The sequence below is a fragment of the Mixophyes fleayi genome, chromosome 10 (genome assembly GCF_038048845.1).
Source record: "Mixophyes fleayi isolate aMixFle1 chromosome 10, aMixFle1.hap1, whole genome shotgun sequence".
Lineage (NCBI taxonomy): Eukaryota > Metazoa > Chordata > Amphibia > Anura > Limnodynastidae > Mixophyes > Mixophyes fleayi.
In genome coordinates, this window is record NC_134411.1 from 99,074,031 (window position 1) to 99,095,827 (window position 21,797).

Sequence of the window (21,797 nt, forward strand, 5' to 3'; positions counted from 1 at the left end):
TATCCTAAATGAGCTTTTTTAGATTTGCTGCCTGGTTTCGCCACCTACTTCCCCCAGGAACAGTCCCAACATTAAGGTTTCGTTCACGCCAACGCGTTTCAATTTGCAGCTTTCGTGTTATTGTTTGAAAACCGCTTTAAGTTAAAAAAAAATAGCAGCATGGTTAATGGAGCTGGTTCACCCTATACGCACGGAAGCCCTGCATTGCCACAGTTTTAAACGTTTGTTTTTTTTGGTCATTCATACAACTGAATCCAGTCCTGGCCAAAGATTGCACTGATCCGAACAGACCCTACCTGTATCCTCTGCTGTCGTCACTTTATTTGATATGACAGATATTGCCCATGCACCTATGTCCTTACAGAGTGTGTGTTGTGGTGATATTCTCCAAACATTGCCTGTTGTTCAGCACACGGACTATTAGTCACTGTCTCTTTCACCTGAGGTCTCCGTATAAAACTCTGCTCCCTCATGTTTTGGTCTGTTCTTCAGACAACGAGCCGGTGACTCAGCCTGGGCATTGTCTGGGCCTGATCTTCCCAACGTGGTTTATTATGGCCTTGTTCTCTGGCTGTGTATGGGGGACGGTGTCGGATGGGTTATAGCCAAAGGACCAGTGATCTCGTGAAATCAAAACTGAGTGTCCTGAACTGAACTCCGCTATCGGAGTTCGGTGGGGGAGTCGAAATAAAGGTGTGATCAGCCGATAGGCCTGTGGGAGCCGCGTAACCTGACAGGAGTGCGCAGAAATCACGAATGGTGGGTTGGGGGGGGCTCTGACGTAGCCTCCTCTGCCGCAGCCCAACCTCTGACCAGAAGATTTCATATGCTGGTCAGAAAGTGGGAAGCCAGGAGTAAAATTTAATCTTCGTATATTATTATTATTATTATTATTATTATTATTATTATTATTATTATTATTATTACCATTTATTTATATAGCGCCACTGATTCCGCAGCGCTGTACAGAGAACTCATTCACATCAGTCCCTGCCCCATTGGAGCTTACAGTCTAAATTCCCTAAGATACACACACAGAGAGACAGAGAGAGACTAGGGTCAATTTTGATAGCAGCCAATTAACCTACCAGTATGTTTTTGGAGTGTGGGAGGAAACTGGAGCACCCGGAGGAAACCCACGCAAACATGGGGAGAACATACAAACTTCACACAGATAAGGCCATGGTCGGGAATTGAACTCCTGACCCCAGCGCTGTGAGGCAGAAGTGCTAACCACTAAGCCACCCTATAATACAGGACAACATCGCTGCTGGGCGTAGAGGTGTTTATTGCAGAAAAACATGGTAAAGCTCAGTTTCCGTTGTGTTGTGCTGTGTAGGAGAATCCTTTTATCTGTAATGGCCCCGGGCACTAACGTTTCACTACAAAGCAGGATGATGCTGGGTCTCATTCTCCCTGTAGATCTGACTGACTGATAAGCTCGTCTAGAAAAACACTAATTGCTAGACAGCAGATCACTGTTTTTAGTTACACGTCTCTTCAGGAAAACACGGTATTATGATAATGTAACCGGAATATTATACAGTGCTGGAAATATAATCTGCCTCTCTGTCCTCACCCTAAAAAGGTGGGATAAGGGGTGTCCTGGTCGGAGTAGAATACGTGACCCCAGTGCTGTGAGGTAGCAGTGCTAACCACTGTGCCTTGCCAGGAATTCTGGATTACCCCTCGGCCCTGGCCCGATCACCTTGGCACATGGACTAAATTCCTTTCTATTCAGAATTTTAAGAATTAGTTTTCCTCCTGTCAGGTTTAAGTGTCGTGTTCCCCCCCCCTGACCTTTCTGGGCTTTTGGCATCTTCGTTCCTCAGCCGTCTTCCTGGAACTGAAAGTTCTCCGTTCTGAAGCCAAATCCTGACATAAGTCCCTTAACCTGAGCACGGCTAGTAACACACAGCAATTAAATGTCTTTTTACCTTGAGGTAGTTTTATTAGTTTGACCTCCTGCGACTGTAACGAAGTTTTAATCTTTCTTCCTTCATATCTGTGTGTTTCATCCAAGCCTTTATATTATCTATGTAAAATGTATTCTTTTTGTTGTCGTTATGACGTGTTAGTCCACAGCGGACAGTGAAGTTGTCTCTTACCCACAAGGAACATGAAAAAATTTAAACAACTACCTGCAGATTAGCGAGAGAGGAAAACTTTTTTTAATTGAAGGGCTCCATTGCCTTCAGACAGGAGGCAGACTTTTGAAAACTATACCCGAGAATTCAGCCCCATAAAAATGGCTGCCCCCACAAAATGTAAGCCAAGGGTGCACTTTGAGGGTAAAATCACTAAATCGCCTATATATTTGAACAAGCTCACGTACCATGAGAGAACGCAATTGTCGAGAAATCTTTCAATTGCGGGAACTTGCAGTTTGGGTTTAGCGCCCCTGTAAGGGTGAGGAGAGGTGTAATAAACTAGGAATATTTCTTTAAAATGCCCATGTAGCCTAACGCTTGTCAGACTTAAGGCATATTCAGGGTTAAGTGTTAAACTCAATTAGAGAACTCTGACAGGTACCCTGCAACCCAGACACATCTACAGTTACCTTTTCGAGTTTCAGTATCGTAATTAACGTTCCAGAGAGCGAAATGAGCTGCAAGACAAGTCCTCCGAAGGGCAATGGATTTATGGGCAGTGGTAAAATTAGTACAAGCTTGTTCTCAGTGCCAAGGAACACAGTCCGAGCTATGGGGCCCACAGTGGGGAAGGGATTGTTAACTGTTCTACCGACAAAAATGTTGCAGTAATCCCAGGATCTCGACCACAGAGAGTGATCTTAATATTGTTGTGTTTTTTGGAGAGCAGTGACCCTGAGAGGGAACTGGATGGACGGCCCTGCGCGGTCTCATCGGTACCTGGCACAAGAACCACCACCGTCGGGAGAGGGATAAGTTAGTACCAGGTCATAGAGCCCAGCAGGAAAGTGGATCGTTTGATCGCAGTCTCTGCTGCCTAATAAAATTGGGAACAACAAATATTTTTTTTACATTTCAAACTATTTTCTAACAGTCCAACCTTTTGCCTGATAAAAAGAGCCAATTTAGGGCAAGCGAATGCATGTGACAGGACAGTGCCACAGACTGAGAGTTTTATAGTGGAAGGAGCAGGGTCTCCAGAAACACAGTATATCAGGAGATTAATGATGTGTTAGTGAGGACAGGGCTGCATGTGACAGGGGCAGTGACATGATGTCAGGAGGGGAATGGAGGCAGCAGGAAGCCACAGACTGAGAGTTATATAGTGGAAGGAGCAGGGTCTCCAGCAGCACAGAGTATATCAGGAGATTAGTGATGTGGTAGTGAGAACAGGGCTGCATGTGACAGGGACAGTGACATGATGTGAGGAGGGGAATGGAGGTAGCAGGAAGTCACAGACTGAGAGTTATATAGCGGAAGGAGCAGGGTCTCCAGCAGCACAGAGTATATCAGGAGATGAGTGATGTATATTGTATATATGGTTCAGCGGAAGAGCTCTTCATTACAACCTGTCAGTTATAAGTTATACTGCATACTTTTATTTAAAAATGTAGTAATTTTGGGAAGGAAATGTCAGTTGAGCAGAAGTCTAAATCAGTGATATTTTCCTTGCTGATATAGTTTGTTTTTTAAATGCAGTTTGTTAAGATATGATTTGCTCGAGATCTTTACTATTGTAATATGGACTGTACCTTTTTCTAAGGTTAACTGCAACATCTGTCTTTATAAGGGCAAGCCACCCCCCCCCCCCCCCCCTGTTGAGAGACAAATGGTCCATTCCCAAACATTGCACACTTACTACTCATTCATGTCCCATTTGACACTGATAAACAGTCCTGGATTAACTACTTCTATGGGTCTTTGATCAATACTTGTATAGAGTGAATGCCCTAATTAGAAACATGCTCATTTATTTGCACAATAAAATACATTTACTTTTGTATTTATATTTTTTAAGTCTGCCCAAATACGACCGTGAATCCCAAATCACATGTGACACGTCTCCCAAGGGAGGCAGCCATTTTGTGACCTGAGCCAAAATCGGCATTGTGAATTGATGTATCGTGAATATTGGTTCAGCTCACAAAATGGCTGCCTCCACTGTGTGAACTTGGTGGGTACACCGCAAATCTCATCTGTGGAGTTAAGTGCCTTCATTTGTACTTTGGCAGTGAGTCTGATATCAATTTACCAGTACTAGTAATCATTAGGATCGGGTGAATATTCATGAGGTAATGGTTCTTAGTGAATATATAGGTCCTATTCTCATGTTAATGTACACATAATTGAACTTTACCATGTATTTATTTATAAAAAAATATAGTTATATTATAAATATCTCAATGCCAAGGTGATCAATATGTTTGTTGTTGATCTAGAGACGACAAAGGCATTTCGGTAAGGCGTCCAAAACTGTGTGCCAAACCAATATCCTGGGCATGGTAAATGATATGTACAATTTCTCTGTGTAACAATGTTCTGTCTTTACCGATAACTATTTTGTCTAACTGACAGGCAATATTTCGACTTATTTTTACTATCAGTAAATTTACTAACAGATAGCAAACAGAGTGCATTACATGGGGTCTGTCTACACAATGTTTTTTTTCAGGGTTGTTATAAAAATTAAAAACAAACCGCAGAGCTGGCGTAGACACTGAAACAGAGGTATTTAGGACAGATTAATGTAATGTGTTCCAGTTTGCACAGACTTGGCCCTCCTTGTGAGATTTTTTTCTGGTACTAACCACACACAAACTTGGGCCAGAGTTTACTTCAGATAAAATGTCACATTTTTGCTTTCTGAAGTAATGCGGTGATAATATCTACAGAGTGCAGCAGAAACGCGTCGTGTGACGGTTAGGCCTCGGCTTTGGCAGGGTTACCACACTCAGCTCTAATTTCCAACACCTTAAGGGTGCGTAGACACTGGCGTTTGCAGTAACCTAACGCTAAACCGCCAGTAAAAATGCTGATAAACCACATTGTGTTTATGTATGATTTTGATGTTATGTGCATTTCATTTTCATCTACGATTACATGTGGTTAACTTGCATTAAAACCCCTAGTCAAAAACATAATTGTACCGTGGGTACATAGCTTTTTGCGGAGTATATTTTATTTTTTTCTAGTACCCTTTTTTTTTTACTAATTAATTTTAATGGCATTGACTGTTTTCATATCAACTATTGTTAAAAAAAAACCTTTCCTGAGTGGTCTGAGAGGAAACGTAAGACCGTTTTGTTGGCCGGTACTAAATATGCCCTCGCCATTACTGACACGCCTGTGAGTCCGTCCTTCATGAGACGTCACAGGGAAAAGGGTTGTTTTCATCATGGTAAGTTCTTCTGTGGAAAGAGAGATGTCTGTAATAACGCTGCCGTCCCGCGCCAACCTGTGCGGGATGGATATTTGTTTTTCTTTACTTTATATCTGTTTTGAGGAGATATTGGGGCACATTTATCATTTAACGTTGAAATAGAGAAATGGTTATCAATCCTTATCGGACGGATAAGTATTGATTCATTTCTCAAATTTATCAAAACCGGAGTACAGAAACAGCAGTCCCGATAATCTGCTGTTTCTGTGAAAAAAAAAAAACATACTTACCCCCCTCTTCGGAAGCGCTGTCTTCGGGTCTTCTCTTCACTCTTCAAGTGCGCATGTCCAGTTCCAAGAACTGGACATGCACACACAGATCCCCTCTCTGTCCTTGCAATGATAGTTGCAGAGAGAGAGCGCTGAGTGACAGGGAGGGATCATGTGATCCCTCCACACATGCGCTGTACAGCTCTGCTCTCCGGAGCAGAGCTGACAGCATTAGATTTCCTCAATTCGGATGATGTACGCCAGCTGCAGCTGGCGTACATTAACATGACAAGTTCCCGAAAAAACATTTTTTTCGGGACTTGTTAGATTGCGGCCAGGAGCAGTCACCATTCTGTTGAATGGTGACTGCTCCCAAAAACGAAGAGGAATGCAAAGCAGCAGATATCCATGATATCTGCTGCGATGCCCCCTTAATAAATTTGCGGAGGACACTGTGGGACCTTAATTATCCGTTAAAAGCACTATCGTGCTTTATTAAATATGCCCCATTGTGACAAACCTTTTAAGCGGGCAATATTACAGTATACCCATCGAATACACACGGTGAAGGCAGCCATTTTGTGATCTAATTATACAGTCCATCAATGAGAGAGAAGACACGATTTGTGCCAACTTTGTATTGTTGGCCTCCGAGAGATCCTGGAGAAGGGGGGGGGCTAGACAAATCGCAAAGCAATTGTCAATTTGATGCGGAGGGGGGGGTTGGGGGGAAAAATGACGCGATTTACCATGAATCATTTCATTTTGGCTCCCAACGGGCAGCATGTGGGAGACTTGCTTGCTCTTCCGGGAGACCCACCGAATTCAGGAGTCTCCCAGACATTCCGATATATCCAACAGAACTTTCCCATTTTTTTTCTCTTTTTAAATATTCTAGCTTTCTCGATACTTGTTTACACAGTATATAATCACCTATAGCCTTGCAGAGTTTAGGCAGTTAATAAAGATCCATCTTGTCTTACATTGTTGTCATGTACTGGGATAGGAGAATGCTTCTCCCAAGTGTTGTTATATGTGTATGTGTGTATGTATGTTTGTTTGTGTGTGTGTGTGTGTATGTATATATGTATGTGTATATATATATGTATGTGTGTGTGTATATATATATATATATATATATATATATATATATATATATATATATATATATATATATAATAAAATTCTTGAACAAGCCTTGTTATAAACATATTTAAGTACTGAATATCTATATATGTAATATATCCGTGGACATGGTTGTGACTGGTCATTTGGCCCTGTTTGTACCCTGTACACAGCCGCTTGGTGGTAACATTTCTGCATTGTGTGCAGAATCCTTACATTATGTCGCTGCCTTTACATTTGCTGTAGTTCTTTTCTACACAGTTATTAAATAAGGGGTGTGATAGAATAGTTTCTGCTATTATGCCACATCTTGTAATCATTGCCTTTATCCACTTAGTTATTTAAGTGAATTCCTGTGGGGGGATTTCCCATTTAGTGATATAATTCCACTGCAGACATTGTACAACTACTTCTGTTGGAGCGCTTCCAGCCGCGGCGTTGTGAGCTTCCAGCCGCGGCGTTGTGAGCTTCCAGCCGCGGCGTTGTGAGCTTCCAGCCGCGGCGTTGTGAGCTTCCAGCCGCGGCGTTGTGAGCTTCCAGCCGCGGCGTTGGTGGGCTTCCAGCCGCGGCGTTGTGAGCTTCCAGCCGCGGCGTTGTGAGCTTCCAGCCGGGGCGTTGTGAGCTTCCAGCCGCGGCGTTGTGAGCTTCCAGCCGCGGCGTTGGAGCGCTTCCAGCCGCGGCGTTGTGGGCTTCCAGTCGCGGCGTTGTGAGCTTCCAGCCGCGGCGTTGGAGCGCTTCCAGCCGCGGCGTTGTGAGCTTCCAGCCGCGGCGTTGTGAGCTTCCAGCCGCGGCGTTGTGAGCTTCCAGCCGCGGCGTTGGAGCGCTTCCAGCCGCGGCGTTGTGAGCTTCCAGCCGCGGCGTTGTGAGCTTCCAGCCGGGGCGTTGTGAGCTTCCAGCCGCGGCGTTGTGAGCTTCCAGCCGCGGCGTTGGAGGGCTTCCAGCCGCGGCGTTGGAGCGCTTCCAGCCGCGGCGTTGTGGGCTTCCAGTCGCGGCGTTGTGAGCTTCCAGCCGCGGCGTTGGAGCGCTTCCAGCCGCGGCGTTGTGAGCTTCCAGCCGCGGCGTTGTGAGCTTCCAGCCGCGGCGTTGTGAGCTTCCAGCCGCGGCGTTGGAGCGCTTCCAGCCGCGGCGTTGTGAGCTTCCAGCCGCGGCGTTGTGAGCTTCCAGCCGCGGCGTTGTGAGCTTCCAGCCGCGGCGTTGTGAGCTTCCAGCCGCGGCGTTGTGAGCTTCCAGCCGCGGCGTTGTGAGCTTCCAGCCGCGGCGTTGTGGCGCTTCCAGCCGCGGCGTTGGAGCGCTTCCAGCCGCGGCGTTGGAGCGCTTCCAGCCGCGGCGTTGGAGCGCTTCCAGCCGCGGCGTTGGAGCGCTTCCAGCCGCGGCGTTGGTGAGCTTCCAGCCGCGGCGTTGGAGCGCTTACAGCCACGGCGTTGTGGGCTTCCAGCCGCGGCGTTGGAGCGCTTCCAGCCGCGGCGTTGTGGGCTTCCAGCCGCGGTGTGGTGCTGTTCTTGTTGCACTGTGTATGTTGCTTAGTAATGTCACCTGTCTGGAATAACAGGGGTCATAATTGTACAGCTCTTTAGATTTGCCTGGAATAAAATGACTGAACTGGTTAATCACCTGGGTCAGCTACAGCTCTGGGTGGAGCTGGATAGGTCCGTTTGTACATGTATAAACAGACAGCCCGGGATACACCCTCTATTAATGTACACACTGGTTATGTCACCCAGGAGGGAGACCTCGCCTGGCTAAATAAGGTCTGACTCAGGCACTTTTATTTACACAGAGAAGGCTCTATAATCAGGGCCACTGTTTATTGTTTTCCAATGGGGGGATCTATTTTTAGGAGTCAGGCGAGACGGAGGCGCTTTTTCCCCCCGTGCATGTTTCAGAGGTGAGAGGAATGCGCAAAAAGCGAGAACGGCGCGATGATGAGGAACGTGCGCGGTTTGTCGCTGTGTCCGCAGTGCAACGCTCTCCAATTCTGTGCTCTGCGCTTCGCACGTTGCTCTTCCGCTGAGACGGAGAATTTCATCACTTGTGTTTAGAAATGGTTGAGCTTAATAATTTGATCTTTATCCCCTTTCACAAACTATGTAACTGTACTATAGTTCTAAATTTCTTTAGGACAGTTGTTCTAGATTCCATCAGGGCACCCCTATTTACACACCCAAAGTTTGGGAGGAGGACCCGTCTTTCAGATTTAGTGCAGCGATATCGTCTGTCTTTGATATTGCCGCGATGGCTGATAATAATTTGATCACTACTCAGACGGGATAAGTGGTCCGTTATAGAGTGACCATTATCGGCCTGTGTGTAGCCTTCTAGAGGCCCCAGAACAGTCCAGAAGTGACCCAACGCCTGGTCACCTTGAAGTCCTCCGATCATTCCATGCCCGGGTGGAGCAGCAGGCTTGGCGTGAGCGGAGACAAGCAGGGAAGAATTGGGTATGAATAGGGGAAAAGATAAATGGACCATGTATGGTACCTTGGGAGGCACAAAGACGTTTGCGAACACTCACAAAGTAACACCAGCTAAGAAACTTTCCATTTACTGACAATACGCAGCCAGAATTTTATGTTTGGCTGCACAGTGCCCTAGTGGTTAGCACTGCTGCCTCGCAGCACTGGGGACAAGAGTTCGATTCTCGACCATGGCCTTATGTGTGTGAAGTTTGTATGTTCCCCCCGTTTTTGCATGGGTTTCCTCCCACACTCCAAAATCATACTGGTAGGTTAAATTGCTGCTTTCAAATTGCCCTTAGTCTCTCTCGGTCTGTGTGTATGGTAGGGTATTTAGATTGTAAGCTCCAATGGGGCAGGGACTGATGTAAATGAGTTCTCTATACAGTGCTGCGGAATTAGTGGCGCTATATAAATAGATGTAGGCAATGTTTGCTATGGTTAAGGCCAATCACACAAAGGCTTAGTAAGCGGTGTCCAGGGAAAATCCAATACCAGAATTTCATGTCAACTGGACAGGCCCACCGGATATGGGGAAATATAAGGGTTTGTTCAAAATATTCACTCATTATTTACTTCCCCCAATATACGCAATATGTTTATCATATATAATGTGCGTTCTGTACTGAGCCCATCTACCTGTGCTGTGGAAGCAAATCTCCATTGCTCTTCTGTTCTGTACCACAATATAATGCTCTGCTTATGCAACATGTAAACCTTCTGCATAGTACAACTCCATAGCTGCTCCTGCAGAATTGGTAATGTCTCTATTTGTAGATATGTCAGCAAAAATGGAGGGATCCAGGCTTGTCCTCCACATACGTGTGTGTGTGTGTATGTATGTAAGTATGTGTAATATATATATATATATATATATATATATATATATATATATAAAATCATCATCATTTATTTATATAGCGCCAACATATTCCGTAGCGCTTTACAATTGGGGACAGACATAATAAACTAATAAACAAACTGTGTAAAACAGACAAAGAGGTGAGAAGGCCGCTGCTCGCAATCTATGGGACAATGGGAGATTGACACATGAGGTTACGTCTACATTATGCATTTTGGCCCAGCCAGACTGCAAAGGTAAAAGTGACTCATAAGCTAAATGATCCCGTCACACAACAGTGTTGGTCAGGGGGTAGTTGTCTTGTGTGAAATTGTGTAACAGGCTAAAGGTAGCGAGGTTAAGAGGGTGGCTGAGGAATATTATAAGCTTGTCTGAAGAGGTAGGTTTTAGAGAACGCTTGAAAGTTTGTAGACCAGAGGGAGAGGGAGAGCATTCCATAGAGTGGGTGCAGCCCAAAACAAAGTCCTGTAACCGGGAATGGGAGGATGTAATGAGGGTGGATGAGAGACGCAGATCTTGTGTAGAACGGAGTTGCCGAGTTGGGAGATATTTTGAGACGAGAGGAGATGTATGTTGGTGCAGCTTTGTTGATGGCCTTGTAGGTTCGTAAAAGTATTTTATATTGGATTCGGTACAAAACAGGCAGCCAGTGTAGAGACATACAAAGTGATTCAACAGAGGAAGAACGATTTGCAAGGAAAATCGGTCTTGCCGCAGTGTGCAAAATAGATTGTAGAGGTTTGAGTCTGTTCTTGGGAAGACCAGTAAGGAGGGAATTGCAATAGTCAATGCAGGAGATGATGAGTGCATGAATTAAGGTTTTTGCAGTGTCTTGCGTGAGATATGTGCGAATTCTGGAAATGTTCTTTAGATGTAATATATATATATAATATATATATATATATATATATATATATATATATATATATATATATATATATATATTATATATATATATATATATATATTATAATTTTAATGTAGAACTGTTCTACGTAGCTTCTATTAATTGAAAGCACAGCACTAGGAATGTGGCAGCTGTATTCGGTGACGTATTGAACAGATAGATTGACACAGCTGTTCATTACTAGCACCAATCATTTATCTGCACAGGGGTAGTATATACAATCTATGGAATGTTCTCAGTAATTACAGCGAGTGTCTGCCCTTAATCCCAGCATCCTCTAATGCTCCCAAATCCCCCGGTGTTTAATATTGAGAGGAGAGCAGGTGCAGATGGCGGGATCGGGGTCAGCAGAATGTGGTTCCTAAATACATTCTGTCTACATTCCCTCTCTGGAGACCCCGAGTAGGAGACAATTATACAAAGCGCACAGTATATGACACACATAATTCCTTTATAAGCCCATCGTATAGGTCTGCTTGGCGTGCAGTGACCTTTTTATGAAATAAAAGCTCCAAGTTGGTCTTAAACTATCAATTTAAAAACAGATTTGCTTTCCTACACCAGTTGCCTTCAGGTAGCCCTGGCGGCCATTTTGTGTAGGTGTCTGATGAACAGTAGTATTTCACAATCCTATGTAATCTTTATGTTTAAATAAAGCTTTAGGGCATGTACACATTATCCATTATAGGCCGCTTTTAAACATAGGCCTAATGATGATCTTATTGATTACAAATAACACATTTCTCTCAAGTCCCCACCTAAAACGAACAAACAAACTTTGTCACACCACGTTCTGTTCTCATCACTGCATTGTTATACAAGATAAATTACTTTTTGCGTGGCATTTAAATAGACGACACAAAGTACTATAAATCCACCATTTAAATGTTTCTTGAAGTACAAGTAAACTTTAAAATCCAAAGCAGTTGATAAAAAATGAATAAATACAATTCAAAACTATTACGCTTCAGAAGCACTTCAGACCATAAAGCTTTAATCTTGGGGGAACTTTGAGTTTCCTCTCAGCACCAGACGTCCTGTCATTGAAGGGACACAATCCCTCAGCATTCTGTAGGTTAGTGCCCTGAAATCAATATTTTAAAAATGAAAGATTGTTTTATTGATTTGTAATCTCCGTGTGTTCTGGTCACTGCTGTGTATCTCCAAGAACCTTGCACAGCAGACCTGCCGGAGACGTCTCCTGATGTTTTATTATATTATTTGTTATCAATCAGAGGCTACCACAGTAGCTTCTAGACCAGGCCTGGCCAAAGAATGGCTCTCCAGGTGTTGTGAGACTACAATTCCCAGCATGCCCTGTCAGCTATCGGCTGGTTATCTACTGGCAAAGCATGCTGGGGCTTGTAGTTTCACAACACTTGGACAGCCACAGGTCAGCCAGGCCTGGTATAAGACAACATTAGCTGTTAATAATCGATAATACATCCTTCATCGATATCAGCATAGTGAAAAGTGGAAAAGAAAAAGCTAGATTGAAAAAAAAAATAAAAAAAATCATATATATATATATATATATATATATATATATATATATATATATAATCTCTTCATCTTCTTAGGTTGGATTTTATCTGTCATTTTAGGTTAAGTTTATATTTTATGGCAAATTTTTACATGACTTGACGCCAATTCCCCACAACAAATGGCATTGTGGGTCTGCAGACGGATGATGAAAGCCGTGCAGGAAAACATTTGCCTTATAAGCAAATCCAACACCTGGGCTTTTTACAAGCTCGCCATAAAACAAATGGAACTGTGTAAGCAAACATCTGGGCACGCAGTTTAGGAGAAATACGGCCGCAGTATTCAATGGAGTAGAAGAGAACGATCCACACAGAATGAATCATTGGACGTTGATCCAGTTCTTATTAGAGGAATGGATCCCTTTTCTGGCACCAATCATATGTCTAGGTCTGTCTTTACCCATAACTATACTGTGCATACCTCCCTACCGTCCTAAATTTGGCGGGACAGTCCTGGTTTGCGGATCTTGAAAGGGGAGTGGCTTGCACTGATGTGGGAGGAGCTTTTTCAAAGAGTGCGTGTGTGGATCAGGGGCAGGGCTTTGTCCCAATTTTGCGTTGATGTTGGGAGCTATGTACAGCGCTACGGAATTGGTGGCGCTATATATATAAATGGTGATGATGTATGAACACTGCGAACTTTGACCTCTAATTACATTTTCTGTAGAGTTGTTGATGGAGGTGAATGGACATTATGGGGGGAATTCAATTCCCCCCGAAGTACTGCCGCATAAAAACTATTACCGTTATTACGGTAATATTAACCCTGAGCTGCGAGCAAAAAGCCAGCATTAACACTATGGTTAATAACAGTATTTACACGCACTATTTCCGTAATAACGGTAATAGTGCGCAAACCACGTTACTTTTTCAAGTAACGCGGCCAATTGCATTCCCCCCTATGCTTGGGTAATTAAATCTATTATTGTATGTTGTGTCTGTGAGTGTATTCTGTTCTATGTATTGGTCAGTTGGGTCTTTACCTTTTACCTCAGGACCTAAAACTTGGACCGCCATACAGTGTGGGTCCCAATGAGCTTGGCTTTGGAAGCCTGTTCTTTAATATTAACCAAATAAACGAATTATTAACCTTTTTTCAATATTATGATTTTGTAAAATGTCATATTCAGTTTCTCCAATATTATTTTCAGAATTCAAATGAACGCTAAGTTCAATTAGATCCATACTGTGAAAGCAATGGACCCTGATACGTATTGTAACCTCCGTACAGGACTACATATACCACTGACTGTATTTGTGTGTACAGCCTTCCTTGTAATCAGTGAGCTGAAGCATAGGCAGCCTTAAAGGTTACAAAGCTCCTGTGTGACATAATAATGAATCCAGGTAATGTATAGAATTCAGATGTGACATCAGTACAGAGAGATACACTAGCAAGGTTATAATGTACTAAAATTTCACCCTCTTCCATATCTTCCTCCCCCTAGAGGCTCTGTGCCAGCGTCCGCCTGGGGCAAGTCCAAAGCAGCAGTTTAGGCGGCCCAGGGGCCTACGTGTGCGGTAACGATATTAACCATTTCCATGCAGCGTGTTCATCACTATCTCCATTCATCATAATCCTCCATCGCTCAGCTCTGTAATACATAACCGCTGGTGTCTGTGCTGGGGCTCGGGCATTGTCCTATATAGTCTATATCGGGCTCAAACACCGACGCCATGTTGAGTAGGGAAGAAATGCTTTTATTTTTAAGGGTTGAGAAAGATTTTACACATTTGTATTTGAATGAACTTGTCAACCCCAACTGCAAACTAATGGAAGGGGGATTTCTTAATTGGAATTAGATCAATGTAAACGGCCTGGGGGGGAACAAATTTCATTGAAGTGCTTCAAAATGACCAATGACCGTTAAATAATAACGTGTGTGTGTATCATGTTGTCATGAATTTGCTGTCTTTGAAGCAGAGGACAGCAGGCTGTCACATCTTCAGGCTGATCTCAGATGGGACCTAGATTGCAACTGGAGGCAATTGAAGATGTATTGAATTATTTTCTCTCTCTCACAGCTGCTGTATTGATCGCTCTCCTCATGGAGGTTGTAGTTAGGGGAGCTCAGATTGTCTCCAGGTCTCTTGTACTCTCTCTTCTCCTGTATATATATATATGTACAGGAAATGCTGGTACCCAGACCTGGCATTGTCTCCGGATCTATTGTACCCTCTCTGCTCATCCGTTCCAGCAGCAGATACTGTGCAGGAAATAACTATACCCAGACCCGGCATGGTCTCCGGATGTGTTGCACCCTCTCTGCGCCTTACTAGCAGTAGATACTGTACATATGTACAGGAGATTCCTATACCTAGACGTTGGGTCCCCCCTGGCCTTCTCTCTCGGTCTCCTGCGATGTGCTACCTTCATTACTATGAAACCATCACTAATGTCATTTCCCTGACTCTGCTGTTAGATTACACGAGGAGGAGAATACGGAGCTCTGTGTATTGCGCTGTCTGGGTGACAGTTTTTGTAGCTCAGCTTTGTGTGACATCTGTTCTATTATAATTCCTGTGAACTCATTATATAAATATAGAGCTGACTAATAAAATCTGTAGTGTGGATATGCCTGAAGGGTTATCCCGAGGGTTCTGTAATCAATACAGTGGAGGCCGGTACCCTCGGCCAGCTGTCGTTATCATTTTTCTCCGTTCCTATCCACGTTTATACATTGCTTCCCATACAGGAGCTGGCTAAAAGGGACAGTCATCTCATTAACGTTTGTTTATATAGCACCAGCAAATTCTGTAGCGCTGTACAATTGGGAAGAAACACAGTAATAAAACGATAGTGGGTAATACAGGCTGGGATGTAAGAGGGCCCAGCTCACAAGCTTACACTCTATGGGACAATGGGAGTTTGATACATGAGGGTAAGTGCTATATATTGCACATTATAGCCATTACGATCAGAATTTCCACTCATTTTTCTGTGCACCGCGGCGCAGTGTCTGTGGATGTTCCGGATAGACCTCACGCTGACTCTCCCCCTGTATGTTCTGTGACGCTGCACTTCTTAAATATACAGGGACCTCTTATGTCAGAGAGAGACCCTGATGTAATGCAGATGGGGGGGGCTTCATTTTTTTGTTACACTAAAACCAGTTTATTTATCCCATGTCTCTCCGGCCGTAAGGGAGCCACAGGTCTGTGATTTGTCATCTGCAGGGATCCAGAAGCTAAACTAGAGTCCACAAAACTCTCCTCAGAATGTTTCATTATTGTACTTTATTTATTAATGGAATTCTTTCTATAGCGCGGAAATATTACGCAGGACTTTACAGTGTTTAATAATTCACTCCAGTCCCTGTCTAATGTACTCCACACCTCTTAGAGTGCAAGCTCATTTGGTCAGAGCCGTCTTTACCTTTATCGTATGCAGTTTGCGTGCATCTTGATGCCTTCAATGTTACAGTAATATTTCAGCACTTTATAACTAAAAGGGAATAATAACATAGAGTCCTGTAGCCAGCGGTTGGTCAGACTCAAACCGCTGGCTGCAGCATTGTGAGGCAACGATGCTGACCGCTGTGCCTCTGATTAATGCTAATTATCATAGATGTGAGAGATTTTAATACGATGTAGAAAGTATTGACATCCTTTTTAATGGCAAAATAAGTATCTGAATTTCATATAAGTACTGTGGAATACACATAGATAAATGAAGTGACGAGGAAATACAGATGTTCGGGTATCCTGGAACCCTATCACTTCACTCCCTGACCTATGTCCGTTTATTATTTTTAACGCACCATTCTGGTGAACTCCAGTCTGTCTATGGACAAGTTGACTTTGACACCTGTGACTAGACGTATATATGATGACTGCCAATCCTGACAGTGCTGCTTTCACAGCCGGGATTTAAAAATACAGATTTAAAAATGGCGTTTAATTAGTCTGGATCACGGCTGGCTGAGAGATCTAAGTCACATTTACCGTTCTTAGCTCTTATTACAGCGTTATGCTCCATATTTACAGTCTGTCCTGTAATAGTCCAATATAAATATTTTCTCTTACTTCTGCAATGCACAACGGTGGTTTAGTGCCCAGACGGTTCTGGACAAATCACAATATTGCAACAATTGCAGAGAGACACTTCAGATAAAGAATATAGTATGTACTCTGCTGTTATATATAAAATATAGTATATCGAGCGCCAGTTTGTGGATGTGTCACAAAACCGGAGCATTAGACTACTTTACCTAAAGAGGCCTAAAATACGACCATCTGACGGCCCTTCAGGGCTATAGTTACTGTGGTTTATGAATGGGAATTGGCGAGGGCGACGTATAGGGTCATTAACAGGACACCCCCCCCCCCCTATCCTGTTCATTACAGATAGTGTCCTGCTTATTGTGGTCACTTATCTCCATTTAATTCCAGTGTCATTACAAATCCCCTTCCTGAAATCCCCTGTGACTTTCTTATCGCAGAACACAGGGCCGACCTCTCCGAAGAGCCCAGATCCAAAGACAGTGAACAGGCCCACTTGCCGCTGCCTCCTGAAATGCCGATATTGATCGATTGTCAAGCATTAAAAGACATCCTTGGTGCTCCCAAGTATGAGGTTGAGGTAAGATATCCCTCGAAAGACCTCCGTTCCTTCTCATGTACTTAATATGCAATCATATTCTGTTTATAATGCCCCAGGAAGCAGCCATTTAAATGCAGATTGTAAGGGTTTTTTGTTTTTTTATAGTAAATAGGTGTAAACCAATTATAACTTAGTTACTTTTAGGGGCATATTCAATTCTGGGCCAAAAACCTCGCAGTCTGCGCATTATTACTGTCATTACGGTACTTTCCTCGCTGGATTTCAAGCTGCGATCTGAAATCCAGCTAACTATTACCGTAATAATGGTAATAGTTTTTACGCGCCTTGGGAACCGAAGAATTGAATATGCCCCTTAGGGGGGTATTCAATTGTTCCTCCGGGCGCCGCCAGAACGAGCGCATTACTACTATTACCGTTTATACGGTAATTACTGAGCGAGTAATTACCGTATAAATGGTAATAGTTTTAACGCGCTCGTTCCGGCGGCGCCCGGAGGAACAATTGAATACCCCCCATAGTGTTGCTTGCAATTTAATTTTTTATACATTATTTATACAAGTATATGGAGTGTTTATTTAAATATTTACAAGTGTAAATAAATATTAAGGAGCTTACTAAATACAGAATGTGCTACCAATGCCTGACACCAGCGGCCCAAAGAGCTTACAATCTATGTGAGAAGAGACAACACAGAAACTTAAAGGCCTGTATACCTGAGCAGTGAGTAATTTGATTTTTACTGCATGTCAGTGTTTGAAGCAGAAGTGTAAAGCTGGGTACACACTACAGAATATTTCATCCGGTGTGATATCATTAATGATTTTACCAACGAATGAAAGTCCCGATCAGCAGCTGATTCCTGTGTACACACTATACACGTTTTACTTTCAGCTCTGTGCTCTTCATCAGTCATAACCATCGGCTGAAAAGATGGTGACTCTGTACACTCCCTAGAGATCTATGGACACTGCCGGTCCTGAGTGCGTAAATACTGCAGAATTTGCCCGACATTATTCCTTCGATGATTGTCAAATCGAAGGATACGATGTTATTTGGTACAATAAAACATGATCGTGGGAGTGTACACCCTAATGTGATATTTATTGTGTGAAAAACCTGTAGTGTGTACCCAGCTTTAGTGTAGGACTTGCAAACATGAGGACCCTGTGACATTTAGTTGTGAGCTTAAATATTTTGATCAAAATATGAACTAACATCTCATACTTTAATTGTGCTAGATACACAGATATCAATAGTGAGAATAAGCGCTGACAACTATTTTTTTTATTATTAATTTATATTGCTGTACAGCTGGTAGCCAGGACCGTATGGGATTTCTTAAAATATACGTAATGGAACTTTACGTTACAGTCAGTCCAACATGGGACAAAAAAGCCAAATGCTTGTTGGTGTAGAGGGGACGGGCAACCTGTCATCCGTTCATACACGTAAGATAAAGGGTTTGTAGTCGGTAACAAGCACAGTAATAAAACATATCCCCCTATAATTACGATTATCCCCGGAATTCATAATCTTTGAAGCTCATTAAAATATCTCATCCCACAACACATAATTTATTTTTGTACGTGGGTGCAGACTAAGGTCCTGTCCCACATTGAGGTGGACTTTACCCAGCTGCCATCTTGGCGCTCCAAGTCATTGATTTTCTCGTAAACGCTCGATTATAGCTGCGTTACGGCACCGAGCGCTGGGTATATCTATGGCTTGTGGAGGTGAATATTGTGAATGCAGATCTGTACACCATCTGCTGCGGTATCACAGGAATCCTGGATCAGACCAGCCAGACACACACATTTTAGTCATGTAGACGGGGGGGTGACTCAGCTGCCGCTGGGTATTTTGTGGTGCAGACGGTGATTTCAGGTTTTTGTGACGTGACACTGGTGCATCTGAAAGAAATCCTGTAACAACAAGGGAATTCTGCTGCCACAATGATGCAATTGGAGCTATTAAGCGGATTAAGTAGCAAAAACCGACTTCAGAAACCCCGTCCTTTGTACCCAGCCTCCAGAGCAGCTATTGTTGTGAAAGCCCCTCTGAAGTGTTGGGATTGTAATGCACACACAGTGTAGACTGTGTAAGAGAACAATAGGCTAAAGGGTTACAATTACAGCCCGGGGGGGGGGGGATGAATAGAGTGGGAGGGTTCTACATATGGTGCCGTGAAATCCCATTTCAGTTCTGGACCCACCAGAATTGGGGTATTTGTGACTGTGCTGGTTTCTATGTAAACCAGTCTGTTACTGACATACTTACTGACGTGTGGTAAGTGGATAATTTTTTTTATGTGCGTTTACAAAGACCAGAAGCATTTTTTGCACTGCTATGATTATATATGATAATATATATTTATTTATTTGCATTTAAGGAGAAGGCCGCATTATTCCATCTCAAAACGTATAAGTCAACGAAGGCACAAGACACCGCCATAGGAATATTGTTTGTCACAACCAACGTCTGATTGGCATCTTTTTACAAAATGTCCCTGTGCATTACTTGTGCTTCTAGTTACTGTCCTAATATTGTAGCTGAAGATGTGTCTCAGAGGCATCCTATGACCAGTCAGTCTGGTATTTATTACAACCTCTGATGTACCCTATAGAGACCTGTCAAGGTCATCTTAGTATAAGCATGAGAAACGCAGATTAAATGGCAGGAGAGGTGAAAATAAAAGATTATTATGAATGCATACAAATTAGAGATCCACGTGCAGGTGAATAATACTGGCTGCACAATTGGCCTAATATGGTACCAAGTGTGATCCCAGTATAATCACGTTTAATTAAAAAATAAATAAATAAAAGGAAAGAAATCATCCAGATCATTATTTGGAACATATCTAATACTGCACCAGACCAGAATAATGCAATTAGATATAGATTTGATTTATGAATAATGGCATTGTAGCAGAGTTATGCAGCCTGCGCTCTCCAGCTGTGATGCATCTACAACCCAGCGGCTGGAAGGTCATGCTGGGACTTGTAGTTCCATAGCTGCAGGAGAGAGCCACAGTTTATGTTTCAGTCGTTGTGTACATTAGACCTCCGTCTTCTCCTGACAGCTCACAGGGATGAACAAGATTTGGATTCTGTAGTAATAACGAGATTCACGTTTTTGTGGTCGTACCGCGGTGACTGTCATTTATGTTTCAGGTGTTTGAGCGTCTGAACCAGCCGGGTGTAGCCATCGGTTTGGCCTGGACACCGCTGGGCGGGGAGATCATGTTTGTGGAAGCCAGCCGCATGGATGGAGAAGGGCAGCTGACGCTGACCGGACAACTGGGCGATGTCATGAAGGAGTCGGCGCATTTAGCGATCAGCTGGCTGCGCAGCAACGCTAAGAAATATCAGCTCACAAATGGTAAACTGGGATAGATCAACAAACTGCATCTAGATCAGTGATGGCTAACCAGTGACACTCCAGGTGTTATGACACTACAAGTCCCAGCATGCTCTGCCAGCTATCAGCTAGTTATCTACTGGCAAAGCATGCTGTGGCTTGTAGTTTCACAACACCTGGAGTGTCACAGGTTAGCCATTCTAGAGCTCTATCCAATTACATTAAGATAGCGATATGTATCCCAGCACTTAGACAGTAACGTGTTATCCACCACTGAACACAATGGTCTTGTCAGTCCTTGTACTGCAGGGTCCCCAAGCTTACAGACCAGAAGTCTGGTGTGCATAGGATTCCTCTCCTCCCCCCCCCAATGCAACTCTTATTCAACTATCTAGCAACCTGATAAGCTCATCTACATATGAATTAACATTCACACATATGTAATTCTGTATAGTATTTTCATTCAGGTTTAGTGATCAGAGCTCAAGGGGTCAATTAATACATTTTATTTATCCCTATATTATTAAGGAAGTAAGTGAGTGAGTGATAAGTGTATGTAATTTGACGGTGTAGGAGCTGTTCCGAGTCACGGCACGGCTGCCATCTCCTCTTTCTCTCTTCCAGCGTCTGGCAGCTTTGATCTCCTTGACAACACCGACATTCATCTGCACTTCCCAGCTGGAGCCGTCACAAAAGATGGCCCGTCTGCGGGCATTGCCATAGTAACCTGTCTCGCCTCGCTCTTCAGCGGCAGGCTGGTGTGTTCAGACGTGGCGATGACTGGAGAGATCACACTGAGGGGCCTCGTCCTACCTGTAAGTGCGCCCGTCTTGGGTCAAAGTCATTTTTATCAGCTGCAGATTCACTCTACTAAATCAAAAGCATTTCATCTAGTATGTTGTCCCCGTCACCACATGTGTAATCTGCATCCTTATGCCCGTTATATGGCCACCAGCATGACTTCTAGCATCCTGGTGATTTACAGTAAGAGCGGCCCAATGTTATTGTGGGATACAGGCTGTATGAAACGGCAAATCTTTCTGCTAGTGATCGAGCTCTTCTGATGATGGGGTCTACAGGGTTAGTGTTCCCTGGGCAGAGCCCATAGGTTAGACACAGGTTGACGTAAAGACTACCTGTCCCTTGCATCCAGCAGCTCGTTTAACATAGCTTAATAGCTTCTTCTACATTTATAGTTATAGTTAATTTTCTTGACAGCTATGAATATTAATGAGTAAGCTTGTACTGGCAGGAGCATGCTCACTGCGGTCCTGAGAACAGTCTGTGACATCACCAAGCTGGCAGATTATAGTGCATGATGATCACATGACCTGCCTACACCAAATGCTGACTTAGGTAATACCCAATGCCTGTATGAGAGGGAGGGGGTAGTATCATCACTG

The 21,797-nt window shown here is 43.5% G+C and overlaps 1 protein-coding gene across 1 annotated transcript in view; it reads left to right on the top strand.

The window, feature by feature from the left end:
• Positions 1-21,797, top strand: part of LONP2 (lon peptidase 2, peroxisomal) — a 58,084-nt gene that overhangs the window by 33,106 nt on the left and 3,181 nt on the right. The window contains exons 12-14 of the mRNA XM_075189253.1: positions 16,913-17,052; positions 20,208-20,415; positions 21,019-21,209. Of these exons, the coding sequence (XP_075045354.1) occupies positions 16,913-17,052; positions 20,208-20,415; positions 21,019-21,209 (539 nt within the window). The remainder of the gene's footprint in view (positions 1-16,912; positions 17,053-20,207; positions 20,416-21,018; positions 21,210-21,797) is intronic.